We start from the raw sequence: 19,167 nt of genomic DNA, 5'->3' as shown, positions 1-19,167 counted from the left end.
TTTATCACTACAGGTTAAAAAATACAGCTTTGGCAAATGTGATATAATTGTTTTTTTTTTTTTTTGATAAAATATAAGAAATTCTATGTTTAGGGGTGTTTGGTCATTTTACATTCAAAATCAATTTTGATTCAAACAACAACTCATAACAATCACTTTTAAACAAGTGTATCCAAACATAAACCAATTCATCTCAAACTCACTTTTAATCAAAATCAATTCTCGCCACCACCATACCAAACACACACTGTGTCTATTTTGTATGTTAATATTACTAAATTGTCATTTGTTTGTATTTGTATTAAATTTAACTTTTTATATTTTAAGATAAGTTAGTAGTATTAATTAGGAGTATATTTAGGAAAATAAATAAATAAATACACATAGTAATTTGAAAAAGAGATTTATACTTAGAGACAAATTTTTAGTCAAATGGTGCGTAGATGTCAGGACGGAGGGAGCAGTATAATATATATATATATATTTTTTTTTTGGAAGAAAGGGAGTAGTATAATATTGTTATGAGTTATGATTCATGTTGTAAACGGATGACTGAAGGATCACAACCTGCAAAACGATAAAATAAAACAAAAAACCTGCAAAACGTACGAGGCTAAAGACACAAAAAAAATACACAGACTCAATGACTCAGTCACTAAGTAATTTTGTAACAGTGAAAAAATAGTTTTGAAGAATGGATGGTTTGTAACTCTCTGCTATAATTCACGTATTGAAGCTTCTGTTCTTGTAAGATATACTATACTGGAAGATAAACACGTTTCTTTTTTCCACTAAAATATAAGTGGATGCTACTAATTAGGTAAGTGGAGATTGACCAAAATCTGTTGCCAAAATGATGGCAAGACTCTTGAATAATATTTCAATAACAAGTAAATAGGTAACTAATAATTTTGGTTGAATAATTTAAATAAGGGTCTTTCTTTCAAAAAAAAAATAATTTAAATAAGAGTTTTATTAACGAGTGTTCCGGACACTCTTTAAGCATGCTAAATAGAGTAATTATTCTTTCAAAATTTAAAAGTTTTTAATTTCCAATGCGCTGACTACACATACTTTTATAAAAGGTTACTATCTAAGGTCTTTAGCTAGTGTCCATGACACTAGTTAACATTTCTCTTTCAAAACTTGTAACTTACCTTGAGACAAAGCAGGAGGAAAAATTCATAGCAAGCGCAACGTGCAAACACCTTTTTATTTTAATAAATAATAATAATAATAAAGGGAATGTTAAGTTAAGAACGTTAAATAATAACTTTTCATTGAAGTTTGTGTAATCAGTGCATTGTAAATTGAAAACTTTGACATTTTAAAAGAATAATTACTTAATTTAGGATAAGAATGTCCGAGGCAATTGTTAACAAGACTTTAATAATAATAATACTCCCTCCGTCCCAAATTGTATGTCGCTTTGAAAAAAAATTTGTCCCAAATTATATGCCGCTTTACAATACCAATGAAATATTTATGTTACTTTTCCTATTATATCCTTAACTATTAATTACTATCTCTTCTTTCAATTATTCCATTTATCTTTTCCATACATTTATCTTTTCCATATCATTTATTAGGGATAATTTTGTAAAACAACTCATAATTTTTCTTCCCCATGCAATATTAATTACATTTCTTAATACGTGTGAAATGGTCAAAAAGTCTTACAATTTGGGACGGAGTAATAACTTTTGAAATAATATCAAATATACAACAATTCAATTCTTCATCGTTCCTTCCTCTGAAAAAAAAAATATACTAGTTACGTGGCTCAATCGCCGTTTAGCTTCTCTCCTCTTGCGTTCATACTTCCTCCTTCTCGCCTTCCTCCACCGTCAGCAATGGCCGGAGACGCAAAACCTCTTCAATCATTAGATTCAAACGCAGAAACAACTAATCCGTAAGTTTCTTTCTACTTCTTCACACTCTGTTTTCTACCAATACTTTCAGTTTCGTTTTTGATTTTCGAATTTGCATGTTGTGGCAGGTTGTTGAGTGTTGAAGAGAGGTTTGAGATTGTTGGGAGTATTGGTGAAGAATGTATTCAAGATGATGAACTCTTTAATCTCCTTGCTAATAAGAAAGATATTGTTTGTTACGACGGTTTTGAACCTTCTGGACGAATGCACATTGCTCAGGTAATTATTCTCAATAGTATAATTATTTATATATAATTAAATGTGTTTGAATGACTGTTACACCGACACTGGACATGACACTTACTCGTTGACACCAATAATAATTTGAAAAAAAAAAAAGAAGAAGACATAATTGAATATAATTACATGTGTCTGTGTCAGATATGCTAGTGTTTAATAAATGTGATTTTGGATTAACTCTTGATTTTGGAAAATTCTAAAAATGATTTTGTAAGAATATGTTTAGATTGACTTATTTCTGTTTATATTACTTATGGAACTGTTTGGGAGAGTACAACTTATAACATGACTATAAGTTGTTTTATGCTTATTTTCAAATGATTTATGGATAGTTTATAGCTTATATGATAACATTTTTTTTTTATCTTTTGCTACATAAGCACTTATATAATAGTGTTTATGCTTTAAGTGATTAATTAAGTTCTTTATGCCACAATTTGTGTAGAGGCATTTGTTTGGGTGAGTTTTCAACAAATACAATTTTGGATAACCTTGATTTTTTAAAATTGATTTGAAGGCAATTTTAAACAAATTTGACTTATGCACTTTGACTACAATTTGACTTTATTTTATCTTTTGCTACAAAAATAGCTTATACTTAAGCACTTATATGGTAGCGATTATGCTAAGCACTTAATTAAGTTGTTATCCAAACATCACCTAATTGTAGGATCTTCAACTTTAGTCAAACCAAGATTTGGAGGCAAAGTCAATTTTATAATCAATCATGTAATTTTATTTCACTACAATCACATTTGAAAAATAATTTTTGTTATTTAACCAAACATACATTTGGTTGATTATTTGATTTATGTGGTGAAGGAAATCTTTTGAAGGTGGAGTTTGTTAATGTAGTTACATTCTTCTACTTATGTGTTTATAGGGTATTTTGAAAGCAATTAATGTGAACAAGTTAACATCTGCGGGTTGTCGAGTTAAAATATGGGTTGCTGATTGGTTTGCTAAGTTGAACAATAAAATGGGAGGAGATTTAAACAAAATTAAGACGGTTGGCCAGTACTTCATTGAAATTTGGAAAGCCACTGGGATGGATTTCGAAGGAGGGAAAGTTGAATTTTTGTGGTCATCCAAAGAGATTAATGGTGGAGCTGATAAGTACTGGCCCTGTGTGTTAGATATAGCTCAGAATAACAGCCTTAAAAGGATCGTCAGGTTTCTTTTTTGCTAATAAATGCTTTCATATATGATACACTGAGTAATAGATTTGGACTTGAAATATTTTTTCTTTTTTGGTTCTTCTGAATTGTAGGTGTAGCCAAATAATGGGACGAAGTGAACAGGAAGATTTGACCGCTTCTCAAATATTCTATCCATGCATGCAGTGTGCTGACATATTTTTCCTCCAGGTGCAGTTTACCATTTTCCTATGTGATTTGAGGCCTACATTGACTACTTTAGCTTATATTACATACATTGTTAGCTTCACATTAAGATAAAATAATTCTAAAGTTACATAATGGCGCCCTTATAGGCTCACGAGGGATGTTGTTTGTTACTGTTAAGAACTGGAAAAACAAATGGATGCACAATGGTAGCAGTAAAAATGGCATTTGAAAATTACTCTATAGAAGTTCATAACCCTGTACTGTTCTTAGATTTTTCTGTCTTAGTTTCTTATGGATTACGTATGTAAAATAGCTAATACTGATTTACATTTCATATGTTTGAGTACCAAGATATTGTGTCCTTTATTGTTAATGGAGAGGAAAGTAGAGAGATTCCTTTTCATATTTTCATGTATTGGAACTGTATGTTACAATTTACTGATCTATTATAACAAATTCTGTTAATATTTCCTAGTCTCATCTATAGTTGCCAATATGCTTGAAAGATATTGGTCAATGCATAAACAATTTTATCTTATAATAGGCCGACATCTGCCAATTGGGAATGGATCAGCGAAAAGTAAATGTTCTTGCCAGAGAGTATTGTGATGTTATTAAGAGGAGGAACAAACCTATAATATTGTCACACCGTAAGTATTCTCCAGATTTCCTTTCAGCTAATGTATATTTGTGTTCCCTTTCTAAATGATTCTGGCGGGATTTTCAGACATGTTACCTGGTCTGCAACAAGGGCAAGAGAAGATGTCAAAAAGTAACCCATTATCATCCATTTACATGGAAGATGAGGAGGTACGTTGCTAATAAGGCTATTAAATTTGTCATCATTACAAAGAAAATATATATTTGTATTTTGTGAAAATTAAGAAGATTTAGCAGAATATTAGTATGGGGGAATGAAATTGTGATTTTATGTAAACATGTGGTTATTTGTTCCTTTTTGGTTGATATTTTTTGTAATTTTTCTTTTGAAATATTTAGTGACCGTTCAAATTTTGTATTTGGATTTCATAGGCTGAAGTGAATCTGAAAATAGAAAAGGCATATTGCCCACCAAAGATAGTTCAAGCAAACCCATGCTTAGAGTACATCCGTTATCTTATCTTTCCGTGGTTTAAGGAGTTCACTATGGAGTGTGGGGCGGATAATGGTGGGAATAAGTAAGTTTTGCTATTTCCCTGATTTAAACTTTTATCTTCCATTTATAATAATAGTAGTTTTAATTTCTTGAATAACTATTATTGCTTTAAGTCTGGCTTCTAGATCTTATTTTCTTTCTTTCTTGTGTTCAATTGATTGTTTGTTATATGTTCATGCTTCCCTTCAATATAGGACGTTCAAAAGCTTTGAAAAGTTGGTTGTTGACTACGAAAGCGGAGAGGTAAATCCAGAGGACCTCAAACCGGCTTTGTCAAAGTCATTGAATAAAATTCTAGAGGTAATGTTTTACTGATTATGTTGATGTATCTTTTTCTGTTCTCCTTACCTCTTAAGTCTTACAAGCAAAATCTGCACTGTACGTACTAGGTAGGCGATCTTTGTACTCAGGACTGAAACGATGAATGGTTTTGTTATGCATGTATTTCAAATATATCACATTTCATATTCTTTTAAATTATAATCATATTGGATAGTCTACTTGTAATATGCCTGGTTTGAAATTTAAATGTTGTGTTATTGGTTAATATATGATAGACCAAGACCCTTAATTAGTAGGGATTACCAGAGGAGAGCAAGGGGGAATGCAGAGGCTAATACACTCTGATGTGGATAATGACACGAGCTCTTATAAACACAAAACGAACTAACTACTGTTATGATAAGTTTGTTAAGTGAAAGACTAAAACGGCGAAGAGGAAGGTTAGCCTGTTAGGCGAGGAAAGGGATATGAGAGAATTAGAGGGAATTTGGGAGGGAGCTGGATTTTCGAATATTCAGGAAATTATTCATTCTTTACATAGGTCCCTATTATTGATTCTGCACACACCTTGGGCCAGAATTGAGAATTTGGTTTTCATTAATAAAAGTTCATTATTCTTGCGAATTTGAGACAAGTTCTATCATATATTTAAGTTGGTTTATCCATCATTACCTTCTCCAGTAAAGCACTATGTCTGCTTTATAGTGTATTCGTTTCCACTCCATCTTTCTGTATTTGTATCATTACATCTTTATTGGAGCTCAGGTGGTAAGTGGCTATATGCATCTGTTTCATTTATTGAGTATAACTGTAAAATGTATTTCTCCGTCAATTAAGTGAGAGGAATGATAGTTAGATTCCAGGCACTACCTTTATGCTTAGGTTTCTGTGGCAATATACCCTATTAGTGTTGATTGCATTTTTCAACTATTCACTGTGTGCTTGATCATAGAAAAAGTAGTGATGTTATATATCATATATTTTTGTGAACTCAGAAGTAAAAGCTTTCTTTCATTTCTTTATTTCCGTTATGTGACACAAGCTAAACTATTGTTTCTTGAACTATGTAGTCTATCAGGGAACACTTTCGAAAGGACAAGAATGCTAAAGAGCTACTAAAAGAAGTCAAGGTTATGCTTGTTTGGAATTAGGAAAATACATCAAACCAAACAATCATTTTGTTGTTGTATATATGTTTTGTCTTTGAATATACACCAACCTAAATTTGTTTTTGTTTTGCAGGCTTACAGAGTCACCAGGTAATGAGCTGATTCAGGCTAACTTTTTTATTTGCCATAATGCCATTTAATTTTAATTGTTATTAAATCCATTTTTTGACTTGTTTAATATACTAGAGGTTCTTTCAAGTATGAGAAATGTTGATAAATATTAGCGAGTATCAACTATTGTAGTATGCATCTTTGGGTGTAACTCTCTCATAGAGGAGAAGAAAGAAATAGCAATTGCAATGGTATTATGTTGAAATCATTAAGCCACTGACTCAATAGTTGTGGTCCAGGGAACCAATATCAATAGGGGAAGCAGCAGACGCAGAAGCTCTTGAAACATTGTCTATGGATGAATCGTCCAATTCAAATGCAACATCTCAGCAGTAAGTTTCTGCTACTGCACTGTTCTCAACTCCTGAGGTTTCAGTTTAAAATCAATTTCCGTGGTGCTATGTTTTTCTGTTGCAGGTCGTTGCAGAGGTTTGAGACTGTGAAGAGTGTTGGGGAAGAGTGCACTCAAGAGGACGAGCTCCTTAACATCCTTGCCAACAAGCCCGAGCCTGTTTGCTATGATGGTTTTGAACTTTCGGGGCGAATGGACATTGCTCAGGTCATTATTCTCAATATTAGATATATTAATATGTATAATGGTCCAAGTTTTTCTTTTGTAAATTGCTGACTACTGATAATATCTAGTATCTACTCATAGAATAAGGACAATCAAGTCTAGATAGAGGGTAAATAGTTTGCTTCTTTGACAACCATGATTTAATTATTTTTAAGTTGATTTGGTACTGAGTTTGAAGGGTGTGTTATGAATGTTTTTAATTCTAAAATTAAATTTGATAAGTGTTCCTCATCAACAAAAATATTGATAAGTGTACATTTTTCAACTTAATACAAAAGTTATGTTTCTAATCTAAAGTCAAACCGAGATTTGAATTCGAAATCAATATTTTTTTATAACTTAAAACTGTTTATTTTACTAAAATAATGTCAATAGCTCTGCTGAGCTGTAGGTAAGCTATCCTCTGATACATAGTTACATTCTTTTACTTGTATATATAGGGTATCATGAAAACAATTCATGCGAACAAGCTAGTATCTGCTGGTTGCCGGGTCAAAATAGTGATTGCTGATTGGTTTGCTAAACTTAATACTCCCTCCGTTTCATAATACTTGTCCATTTTAGAGAATAATTTTGTTTCAAAATACTTGTCACTTTCAAGTTTCAATGCAACATTAATTATTGACTTATCAATAATACCCTTGCATATTTATTGTAGAGAGAGAGAAAAGTAAAATGAAATAATAAATGATTAAGGGTATTATAGAAAACACACATATATTTTCATCAAAAATAACAAAATTTATTTGGTTTCTTGGTTAGTGCAATTTCTCCAAAATGGACATGTATTTTGAAACGGAGGGAGTAATAAACTGTGGGGAGATTTGAAGAAAACTGAGACGATTGGCCGCTACATGATTGAAGTTTGGAAAGCTATTGGGATGGATATGGAAGGAGGAAAAGTTGAGTTTTTGTGGTCCTCAAAAGAGATCGATGCCAGAGCTGACGAGTATTGGCCACTTGTGTTGGATATAGCTCAGAAATTTAGTGTTCAAAGGATTCTCAGGTGAAAATTATTTCCTATGTTCCACTGAATAATGGATTTGGACTTGCAATGTTGTTTCATGTTTGGTTCTTCCAAACTGTAGTTGTAGCGAGATAATGGGACGAAGTGAGAACATGAAGAATCCGCTGGTGCTTCTCAAATATTCTATCCATGCATGCAATGTGCTGACATTTTTTTCTTCCAGGTACGGTTCACTTTTTTCCTATATATCAATGCTTGCATTAATGAATAAATACATTGTCAGCTTGACATTTGAAAAAAATCGTCATGAACTCATAAAACAATGTCCATATAGGCCTAGGATGGTTGTGGTTAGTCTATAATTGAGAACTCTTAAATATATAAATGGATTTATCATGTATTAGGTTTTTATATTGGGCCGTACTCATCCTTATAAATCCGACTTTTATGATGAGGGGTGCCTCTCTTTATAAACTCTAGTCAGGTCTTATCTGTAATCTATGTGGGACTTGGTTTAGTTGCTCACAGCCCTGGACGTCTTAATCAATTGCATGTCACTCACTCTACAATTTCTCGTCTTAAACTTCAATTGTTTTGTTTCTGGATTTTTCCGCCCTAGTTTCTTATTGTTTCTACATGTAAACTAGCTGGAGTTGATTTTTATTTCTCATTGTTAAGTCTCTAGTTGTGTTGTTTATTATGGTCCTAGCCTCCTCTGTAGTTGGCAATTTGCTTGAAATATATTGGTGAGTAAGAGTAATGCATGAATCTTTTGATCTTAAAATAGGTCGACATTTGCCAAATGGGAATGGATTAACGAAAAGTGAATGTGCTTGCGAGAGATTATTGTGATATTATTAAGAGGAAGAACAAACCAGTTATTTTGTCACACAGTATGTATTCTTCTCCTGGTTTCCTTTTAGATAGTGTATATGCATATTGTATGTTGCTTACTAATTGATTCTGGGGTGATTTTCAGACATGTTACCTGGTCCACAGCAAGGGCAAGAGAAGATGTCAAAAAGTGACCCGTTATCATGCATTTTCATGGAAGATGAGGAGGTATGTTGCTAATAGGGCTATTTAATTTTTCATCATTATTAAAGTAAAGTTCAAATGTCATATCTAGTTGTATTATGTTTTGAATATGACGACAACTAAGAAAAGTTTTCTTTTGTAAAAAATTAAAAAATATAAGAGGGCAATTTGTGATCTTATGTAAGATTGTGGCTATTTGTTCATTCATGGTGAATAATTTTTTCAATTCTTTTCTTGTAATTTTATTTTAAATATTTTGTGACTGTTCAAACTTTGTATTTGGATATCACAGGCTGACGTGAATGTGAAAATAAAAAAGGCTTATTGCCCACCGAAGATTACAGAGGGAAACCCATGCTTGGACTACATTAAGCAACTTGTCTTACCATGGTTTAACGAGTTTACTGTGGAGCGTAGTGCTGATAATGGTGGGAATAAGTAAGTTTTCATATTTTCAGTGTTGAAACTTGATATATTTCATGATAGTATTAACTTTATGAATCATTATGGATGCCTTAAGTCTGTTTTCTAGCTTTTCTTTTCCTGTGTTAAATATTTTGTTTCTGTGTTTGTGCTTCCGATCATTCTAGGACTTTCAAAAGCTTTGAAGAGTTGGTTGCTGACTATGAAATCGGAGAGTTGCATCCAGCTGATCTCAAACCAGCTTTGTCGAAGTCATTAAATAAAATTCTAGAGGTAATGTTTTAGAGAAATGGTATTTATCTTTTTTGAAAATGCAAAATATATTAAAAACCAATATAGATGGTTAACACAATTTAAATATATGGTTAGTTATGTTTAGTGGATGGTTAATAAAAATAACAAGGTGTTGCAACTTATTAAATATCTACTCAACAAAATTAACCTCAATTTTGAACGGTATCACTGACAATTTTTAAGTATATATTTGAACACCTGAAAATCATGTACACTTACATAATTTGAATGGTTAGTTAACACACACACACTTCGACATTTCAAATTCTTATAATCGTATCAGTTAGTCGACTGTCATGAGTTGTTTTAAATTTCTATGTGGTGGTTAATTATTGTGAAATTAGGAGTAAAAGCTTTTTGTCATTTCTTTATTTCTGGTATATGGTACAAGCTAAATGATTGTTTCCTGGAACATGCAGCCTGTAAGGTTACACTTTAGAACAAACAAGGAAGCTAAAGAGCTACTCAAAAAAGTCAAGGTTGGGCTCGTTTGGAATTAGTAAAATACATCAAACAAACATTTTGATGTTGTATATATCTTTTCTCTCTGAATACACACTGACTGAATTTGTCTTTGGTTTGCAGGCTTACAAAATCACCAAGTAATGTGCTGATTAAAGACTTTAGGATTTTTTTTTTTTTGCCAAACAGGCATACAATTTTTCGGTGTTGCTAAATGCATTTTTTACTTGTAAAATATGGTGGATGTTCTCTGTGAGTTAAAAGAGATAAATGACTACTTCAAAACATCACATTAAGTTAAAGCATTGAAATTAAGTTTAAGAGACCATCTAAATAATTTTGCCTATTTTATATTTTGAATGAGTTGGATCGAAATATGAATTATGAATTTATGATTGAATATTATGACATAATTTGATCCATGTAACTGATACCCCTCTTACTGAGATAATGCATGGTTGTTGCATATTTTGGTTATGATTTTTTTTCAAGCCTCCCAAGATAAGGACTGAGCTTCTATAAACTCTAGATGCGTTGTGCAAGGGGCTTGACCTTGTTTATTTACATAAATTCCTTTCAATTTTAAGAGCAATGAAAATAAACTAAGAACCCTGGATGATTCCATGTATAAGTAATTGTTGACTAATTTTAATATTTTCCCTCTAATATCTTTGCAATACATTTGGTGAAGAATTAAACGTGCATTAATATGGAAGATGATTTTGTTGTATGTATAGGCGGATCCGACATTTAGTATATGTGGGGCTAAAATTTTGAAGAAACAATAATGCAAATTATATTAAAAATAAGAAGAGTTTTTTCTATCATGTTGAAATTTGCATATGTTAAAAAATTTAAAATGATAAGTTTGTCTTACAACTTGTGTATTTTAATAAACAATTGGTGTTTTTCAATGAAAAATTACTTCGTTTGCGCATACGGTGTAAATTTTAATAACTTTAAATATAAGTTCTTCTCATCCCTCATTCCTTATTTCTTATAATTATTTTTTAGTATCATTAACAAGTGACATCGCATTCGTTTTATTTAAAAAAGAAAAATTTCATGTGGAGCGCATCCGCCCCTAGTATAAAGTTATTTTTGATTTTGTTGATTTTGTTAGTAATTCAATTTTGACTGTAATGATATAGTCTGTTTTTAGTTCTTATACCTCGTATGCACATAAATTTTTAATTAAAAATGTATAGTATATAATAGTGACAAATAAATTGACGGAAGAAAAAAAAAAACCTTGAGTGTCTATCACTTCAATCTTAAATCGACAAATAAATAAGCATGATTGTTAAAATAAAGAATGCTAGGTATGCCATCCAACTTCAATATTTTAAAGTTCAAAATAAATAATTGCGATGCTTTTGCGGTGCAAAAAAAAATGATTTTGAAATTAATTTTATAAAATATCTTACTTGAACAACAAATTTTAGGGTAAAAATAGACTAGCTACAAATCTTAACTTCAAGTTTAAAACAATTTCGAAAACAGAATCAATTCTACTTGAAGCAACCAAAGACATGAAAAGTCAATTTTACACCTCTATAATCAATTTTCACAGCTCAAAATGTAGAACCAAACATGGGTTAAGATTGGAAACTTGCTCTATGATGTGCTTTAGTAGGCAACAAACTCAATTGGAACGAACAATATAATAAAAAATCTTCTAGAACAAATGTATTTTTTTGCTTGGCTCCTGCAACATTGAACAAAGATCGGACAGTTGCTCAATCACCCTTTTTCCTGTTCTCTTGGCACTACCTTTTGAGTTAGAGATATCCCACAGTCTAATGTTAACTTAAAATCGATCATTCAAACTACAATTTTATGCACCTGTCATGTTTCACCCCATTATGTTATAAAATGAAGTGATCAGCGAAGTCCCAGAAAAAATGATCAAATCGAAAACCTTTAAAATTTTCAACCTATATCTTTAACAAATAAAAATTTAGTGACATCTAATGACAATAATAACATGTGAAACACCTCAAAACTTCGAATGCTTTAACACATCGTGAGTTAAGGTCAATAGTATGTCCGTTAACCTTTGTTGGCAAAGGGTTTTTCACTTTCTGTTGTGAAAAATCTGAGGTAAATCAGTGTCTTAAAGTAAATAACAGTGATTTGTAAATATGTTTGACAGTCAACAAGTTATATACATATGGCTCAACAAACACGCTGTAAGAATTCATTCAGAACTTGACAGCTCTAGTTTTATGGCCGGTATCTTTTCAACAAAAATTGTAATGATCCCCACAAGGGTTATTATCTACCATGGCAAACGGATATAATCAAAAAATTTCACAGTAACAGCCTGAACTTTCTATCATGTTTCATATATTAAAAGGGGAAGCAAAGCTACCATGCCTTTAGACATGAAAACATTGCAACCTTAATGAATGAGTTACAGCCTATAATGACTAAAATAAATGTCATGATATGTTTTGTTCATCTTTACCTTTTTGTGAAAGAAAATGAATGGGAACCAAAAAAAATTAATCAGGGGTATCAACTTACACCCCAGTAGAAAGGGAATGCAATGATTGAGAAGCCTTCAGCTGCTCAGAATGCATATCGATAGATGGCGTCGGCTGCACCATCTTCATCGTTGCTTAAACCAATTACGTTTGCCACAGCTTTGGTCTTCTCTGATCCATTACTCAGTGCAATGCCTAAAGAAGCCAGCTCAAGCATCTCTACATCATTTTCGCCATCACCAATAGCCATTATCTGCATATCATAAATTTGGGGTAAAGAAATGTGAGATTAGAAGTCAGCACAGCCGGCTGCAATATTAAAGGCCTAAATAATCTTATTCAATGCAATACATGGTTTTTCTTTTTGCAGTTAGTCCATGAACACAATTGATGGATTTAATTCTGATAAAACATTAAATTTTTATTTTTATCCTTGTTCTAATTTAGTCCTTGAAATATTTGGTTCATGTTGAAGTAATACTTGTAAAATAAAATTGATGTCATATTTTAGGAACTAATATCAATATAGTCTAAGTGTTGGAAGAACTAATTCGATATAGAGCAAATATTACAAGGACTAGAACCAAAATAATGATGACAGAAAGCATATATTCCTATTTTTCAGAGATTAAAACCAATAAATAATGTGTTACACTTACATAAACCAAAAGGTTATTTAAGTCTATTAAAAGTGAAATATGATCACAAAATCATGTCATGGAAAACATGTGTTGAATCTAATGGTTTACATTATTGTAAGAAATGTCATCCAACTAGCTATATTATTAATGTATTATGCTAACTCAAATACGGTACCACTCTGTATGATACCAATCTTACTTTCACTTTCTGAGTTTGAGAGAAAAAGACAACAAAATAAATGTGTGAGGTAAATAGATATTTGTGGCACCTCATTAGCAGTAACTCCCAAGTGATCAAGCAGCACTTTTACTCCGTTCCCTTTACATGTTCCCAAGGGTACAATTTCCAGCATGTCCGGTACAGCTTGAACAACAGTGGCACGACCTTTTGTTGCATCTGACCAGTATGGACGTAATGTATCCGACACACTCTGGGCAGTGTCTAAGAAAATCATTTTCTGTAGAACCAAATGTAATTGTTAGCAAGATATCTAAGTGAAAAGTGACAATAATAAAAGTAAATTTAGTTAGATTTTTTACTGCAGTTGTCTTTGAGGACAGGATGCAGTCAATACAAACTTGTATGTGATATATATATATTTTTTGACAGATTGTATGTGATATATATGTTTTATTTTTTGAAAAAACTTGTATGTGATATTTATTGGATAAAATTAAACTATGAAGCAAAACAAACAAAGAAAAAAATATAATTCTAAGGTGAAATGTCAAACTACAAGGTTTCAAATTACATGTCATTCCCCCTTTCCTGGTATGGAAGAAGACCTTCAATAGAGAACAGTGAATAGCTGCTAATAATAATTGTAAATTATATACTATAATTGAGGTAACAAGAATATGTCCTAGTGAATACCTGTATGTCGGCAGATGCCAGAAGATCTTCAACAGAAGGGATGATCTCAGCCTGTAAAGTATTTTTCTCTAAAATAAAAAGCAAATAGCAAAATAGAATGTAAGCAATCATAAAGGATCCAAATAATGAGGTACCTTTGGTTCATGGTATATTGTATGGAGTGAATCAACAAGTGGATCATGAAAAAGGGTTAAGCAGCGGCCTTCACAAAATGCAATAAGTGGAACCTTACTCTCCAAAGAGTAAAGACATGCCTGCACATAGAAGAAACACAACTTTTATATACAGTTACAAGAAGAACATTCCTGCAAAAATTGACATTTCAGAATATATATACTTTAGGCATTTAACTTTGAAATTTGAAATACTCAATCTTTTTGTTATGTAGAAAACTGGGATACGAAATTGACATCCATAGATCCCAGCAAGTGAGCTCGATAATAAATGTTTTTTGTTTTTCTCATTAGGTAAAAGGAAAGCAAAATTGAAAAGTCTGTAGTCAATGAACATAATATGGCTATTGAGGGTGTGTCAGGGATTTGGTTTAGGACTAAAACAACAACACAACCATAATGTTTCATAAGCAATGGGGAAATAAAGTGATAAACAGTTAAAAAGCCACAGCTAACCTTTGCAATAAAGTCCAAAAGGACAAAGGAATACAGGACAAGTTGAACTCTAATGAATATTTGTTGTTACGAAAAACTGAAAAAGGAGGGTTAAAGAGATTACCTCTCTACAGACGTCCGGATCTAAGCTGCTCCTATATATTTCCCGACCTTGTCTACCATAAACAAGCAACCCCTGGATAGGGCATAGGGTAATAACAGCATCTTAAATAATAGAAACTGTGATAGTGGGAAAGTTGTAATCAAAAGTATCAGAAACTACATTTTGTTGGTCATTCAATTAAACAATACAATGCTAGACATGGCAATTTACTGAAAAGCAAACTATCAATTACATTTTGTTTTATACCTTTCCAAGAGATTAAGTTATCTCGAAAAAGATATATGGTACTTAAAAGCGGATGTCATAATCATTACTTGTAAGAGTCTTCACATTTACGTTATCAATATGCCACTGCTCAAAGCATTGTTCCCAAACAATCCAATCCTTTTCCTGCCAAACAAGGGCACACCTGCCTCTCAAAAGGCTTTCGAGTAGAGGAAAGAGATGTGCCTCCGGCTCCATCTGTCTCTATTCTGTTTCTAGCCCTACTCACGCCTCTGCTCTATCTGTGTCCGTTGTGATTGTTTTGTTGTTTTTCATCCTACATGTTCTCTGCAGTCGTGGCATCCTTCATTCATAGCCTTCAATTACTTTATTTCTAAACACTTTCTTGTTATTGACTAGTGAATTTAGCTTAAGAGTATGACTCTTTCATAGCCTTTAATAAACTTTTTTTAAACCGGAGTTCGAATCTTGTCTATGATCGCTCCTATTATATTTATATTTATTATTATTATGAATATGTCTTTAATTTCATTTACTTTTTATTTTAATATAGTAAAATTATTTAACAATTACAGTCTTTGGTATAGTGACCATCCCCCTACCCACTAACTGGTCAGCCACTATCTGGAATTGATAATTATGAACCAAGGTAAACAAAATTTCTCATAGTAAAAACCTACATCTTACTTATTCATCAGCATTTTAAGAAAATATCCAAACAAATATCCTTTATGGCCATAATTGTCATCAAACATCTTCACTGCGTACTGTTGAATTCTTCATAATTTTTGAAACACTGTTGTTTGACTATTTTTAATGAGAAATAGCACAATTATTTAAAATAATTTTGATGAATATTGAATAGCAGCTAAAGCATGCATGCTAAATTGTTGTAGACAAACAAATGCTTTCAAGTTCAACATATATGAACTGCCTTGTAGAATCAGAGGTGTCAACAGAAACATGAAAAGGCGCCAAATTACCTGTAAAAAAACCCCAGGAGAAAATTCTGAAACAATGCCATCTTTTCCAGCTAAATCCACCTTCTTAAAAATATCTATCACAGCTGGACGAGCCTAATTCACAATGTTCAAATTAATGATCAGAACATATTTTCAACCATATGAATATCCACATTTATATTAGAAAAATTGCTAAGAATAGCAGCAGTAACAACCAATAATTGACCAGTATTCTGACATTTTGTATCCACATTTGTATTAGCCAGTGTAAAATAAATAGCTTAAAACATGGTATTCTGACAAATCACGGGTCTACAACATCTTACTTTTCCAGTGGCTATCACAATTTTCACGCCCCTTGCTGAGGCCTCTCTCAAAGCCTTGGCAGTTGAAGTAGAAATTTGACTTTTGCTGTTCAGCAATGTTCCTTTATATAATACAGGATTCAATTAAAAACAAAAAAAAAAAGGATAATGGAAAATGTAAAGAGTATGTTTTGCAGAGATCTTACCATCCATATCACAGAAGATATAGCTGAACTTTGGTTTGTAAAATCGAAGACTGCCTTCTTTCTTCCTGTCTTTGACAATTCATCTATAAGATTATTTGCCCCCATATTTTTTTTGTGCAAATGGCGGTTACTTGAATGTGAGGGAAACACATAAAACCAAAATACCATACTGGTTCACAGATGTTGATGCGTGCTAGTAAAAAAATTAAATTACCATCTGAACTGTTTTGCTGAGAACTTGCATTTTCTTCAGCATCATATGCACTCTTTATTAGCCCTTTTCCTTTCCAACCAAGACTTTGCAAAAGGAGTTCCTCTTCTTTTTCCATTTCTACTTCAGCCTCTTCACTTAATTCATGATCAAATCCCAAAAGATGTAACAAGCCATGGACCTGAAGAAAAGATTAAAATGAGGTATAACATTATCAAGTGTCAACTTTTAGTTCGCACAGCATAATACTGTCTTGGAAGATAAATGACCAACATGCTCATCTCATTTTGTTTTTTTCAAACAACACATCCCCGCAAGTAGAAGAAAATGAAACACCAGTTTGCCTCAAGCTTCAACCAACAATTTATATCTACTCGATTGTGTTTTATACTTGAGCACTCAGTGCAATGATTCTTGCAGTGCAGACATTATCCATTATTTAGTATGTAAGTGCATTTGAAAGTTCTTGGCATCGTTACTTTAACTTTTAATTTCTCTCTTTTGAAATGGCTAGTGAACTCTGTTTCAAGATTTATAGTTAACAGCACATATTTCAAAAGATCTGTTTAAAGCACCAACTTTTGTTAATGAAAATAAAGAAAAAAACTGAATAAAGCTAAGCAATTGTATAACTCGTGTGAATTTAACCATGCCATTTGCAGAAGTGTAACACAATAAAGTTCAACTAAAGACAATAATAAATAGTCAGAATATTATAAAACCAACCATGAGGATACGGATCTCATCAAGAAGTGTGTGTCCTCTTTCCTCTGCTTGTCTTGCCGCTGTCTCAAGAGAAATTACAATATCACCCAACATAAGCTGCAAATAAAGGAATTCATCAAGCACTTGGCAATTGGCATTCCATCTAAGTTGTAAGTCTGTATACTTATGAATTATGATGATGAGGTGGAAAATGCAATTCTTACAATAGGAAGATTGAGTCCAGGTTCATGTTGTGACATTGAGAGAACATCGGTAGCGTGATCTTCATCTCTCCATTCCCTGTTAAGTTTTTGTATAAACTCATCATTACAAAGAAGCACGGATAACTCAACACTTTCAAACCTGCCAACATCATCTATAGCAGTATCTCTTGTTTTATACTCTGAACCTTTCAAACCATCAAATGCCAGTTTCATTGCCATTGGGACATTTAGACGAAGCATCTCTGCAATATTCTGCACACAGAAAAAACAAAGACCCAAAAAAGAATGAATAAAGTAGAACTTGAATATAAATATTTTGTTTCTTTAAAACGAAAAAACAGCATTATTTGAATGTAAATTAACAGTCAAACGAAAGGATCTAGCTTCTCTAAAGTAACTAATTCACATATAATCCATCCATTTATGAGAAAGAAAATAAAAAACTAGCAGAAACAATCACTGCTACTAATACTAATAGAGTGGGATTAATTAATTAATTAATGAATTGATGATGAAGTAGTAGAAAGTAACTAACCAAGATTTCAGGATCATCAGGCAAACTTTCTTCGATGCAAATAGGGACGGAGAGTTCTAACTCCTTCTTCCTCTTCGGCGCTCGGCTTCTGAATTTCCGATACTCTCTCTTTCCTCCTCCGCCGGCTGCACGGACTCCACGAAACGGTTGCGGCTGCTGAGCAAATAGCGCAAACAAGATACGGCGAGGAGGAGAGTTAGAGAAAGGAAAAACGGAAGAGTTGTTGAATGAGACGGAATAGGAGGAATGGGGTTGAGGGAGAGAGCACGTGATGGCACGTGACATGATGGAGTTGAAGGGAGGGTGGCGTAGAAGGTTAGAGAAACGAGGAAGCATGAAGAAGAAGGAGATTATTATATTATAGTTATGGCTAATCAATCCTTCAACAATGTTGCTTTCGTTTTTATCACCTTAGCGGGAGATGAGATGAGATGAGATGCAATGGAAATATATGTCAGAGACTAATGTTTTGTGGAGATTCGAACTACTCACAAATTTTAGGTAACTCATATGATATGATACTCGACTTTATTAACTGGAATACTCCTTTAAATTATAGTCGAGTTAACTCATGTAATATTAAACGTTTTTTAAATTTTAAAACATGAAATTAAATTTTCAAAATATAAAAAAAATTTGAAATTATTTTTATTATATAATTTTAAAAAAAATGTATTTTTTTTTTAAATTATAAAATCCGGAAATAACTTTTCGAAAAAAATGAAATAACTTTTTAAAAATTAAATTTTCGTAAGAATTATATAATTATTCATATTTCAAAATCAAAACATTATAAAATCGGAATTTTTTTTATGATTTTTTTATTTTGAAAAACAATTTTCAGAATTTTAAAAATGTTTTTTAAAATTTAATATTATGTGCCCGACTACGTGGCAAAACTTGCACAGTCAGCAACTGCCACTTGTGCATACCCATGCCATGCCACTTTAGCGTTTTGGTGGAGCCAGGGGACCTTTTTCAAACATTTTTTTTTGTAGGGATGTTTTTCAATATTTTTTTTTGCAGGGACAAAAACCAAAACTGACCCAAATTACAGGGACG

General features: G+C 32.2%; 2 protein-coding genes across 3 annotated transcripts; one reads left to right on the top strand and one right to left on the bottom strand.

Moving 5' to 3' along the window:
* Positions 1-1,728: 1,728 nt before the first annotated feature.
* LOC11434175 (tyrosine--tRNA ligase 2, cytoplasmic) lies at positions 1,729-10,371 on the top strand. Its single transcript, XM_039831641.1, is given in 22 exon segments — positions 1,729-1,912; positions 2,000-2,150; positions 3,055-3,344; positions 3,442-3,538; positions 4,062-4,167; positions 4,245-4,327; positions 4,550-4,695; positions 4,868-4,973; positions 6,026-6,085; positions 6,198-6,214; positions 6,475-6,567; positions 6,653-6,794; positions 7,253-7,343; positions 7,620-7,818; positions 7,901-7,934; positions 7,937-8,002; positions 8,567-8,672; positions 8,759-8,841; positions 9,110-9,255; positions 9,408-9,513; positions 9,954-10,013; positions 10,120-10,371. Coding segments are annotated over 22 exon segments (2,262 nt in total). The 5' UTR covers positions 1,729-1,853; the 3' UTR covers positions 10,141-10,371.
* A 1,743-nt stretch (positions 10,372-12,114) lies between these two features.
* LOC11432255 (endoribonuclease YBEY, chloroplastic) lies at positions 12,115-18,592 on the bottom strand. 2 transcript variants are annotated; one of them, XM_013610226.3, is made up of 13 exons: positions 18,106-18,592; positions 17,710-17,822; positions 17,571-17,646; positions 17,368-17,463; positions 16,645-16,822; positions 16,431-16,499; positions 16,246-16,346; positions 15,941-16,033; positions 14,733-14,804; positions 14,135-14,254; positions 14,001-14,051; positions 13,396-13,584; positions 12,115-12,738 (listed from the first exon to the last, which is right to left on the bottom strand). In XM_013610226.3, the coding sequence occupies exons 1-13, from the start codon at positions 18,439-18,441 to the stop codon at positions 12,571-12,573; spliced, it is 1,662 nt and encodes a 553-aa protein (XP_013465680.1). In that variant the 5' UTR covers positions 18,442-18,592; the 3' UTR covers positions 12,115-12,570. The 2 variants fall into 2 exon arrangements, with proteins under 2 accessions (XP_013465680.1, XP_003588445.2); XM_003588397.4 differs by having other exon boundaries at positions 17,571-17,822; positions 18,106-18,591.
* Positions 18,593-19,167: the final 575 nt, after the last annotated feature.

Source organism: Medicago truncatula, chromosome 1 (assembly GCF_003473485.1).
Source record: "Medicago truncatula cultivar Jemalong A17 chromosome 1, MtrunA17r5.0-ANR, whole genome shotgun sequence".
NCBI lineage: Eukaryota > Viridiplantae > Streptophyta > Magnoliopsida > Fabales > Fabaceae > Medicago > Medicago truncatula.
The sequence above is the reverse complement of the archived record's forward strand: the minus strand, read 5'-3'. Positions and strand labels throughout refer to the sequence as shown.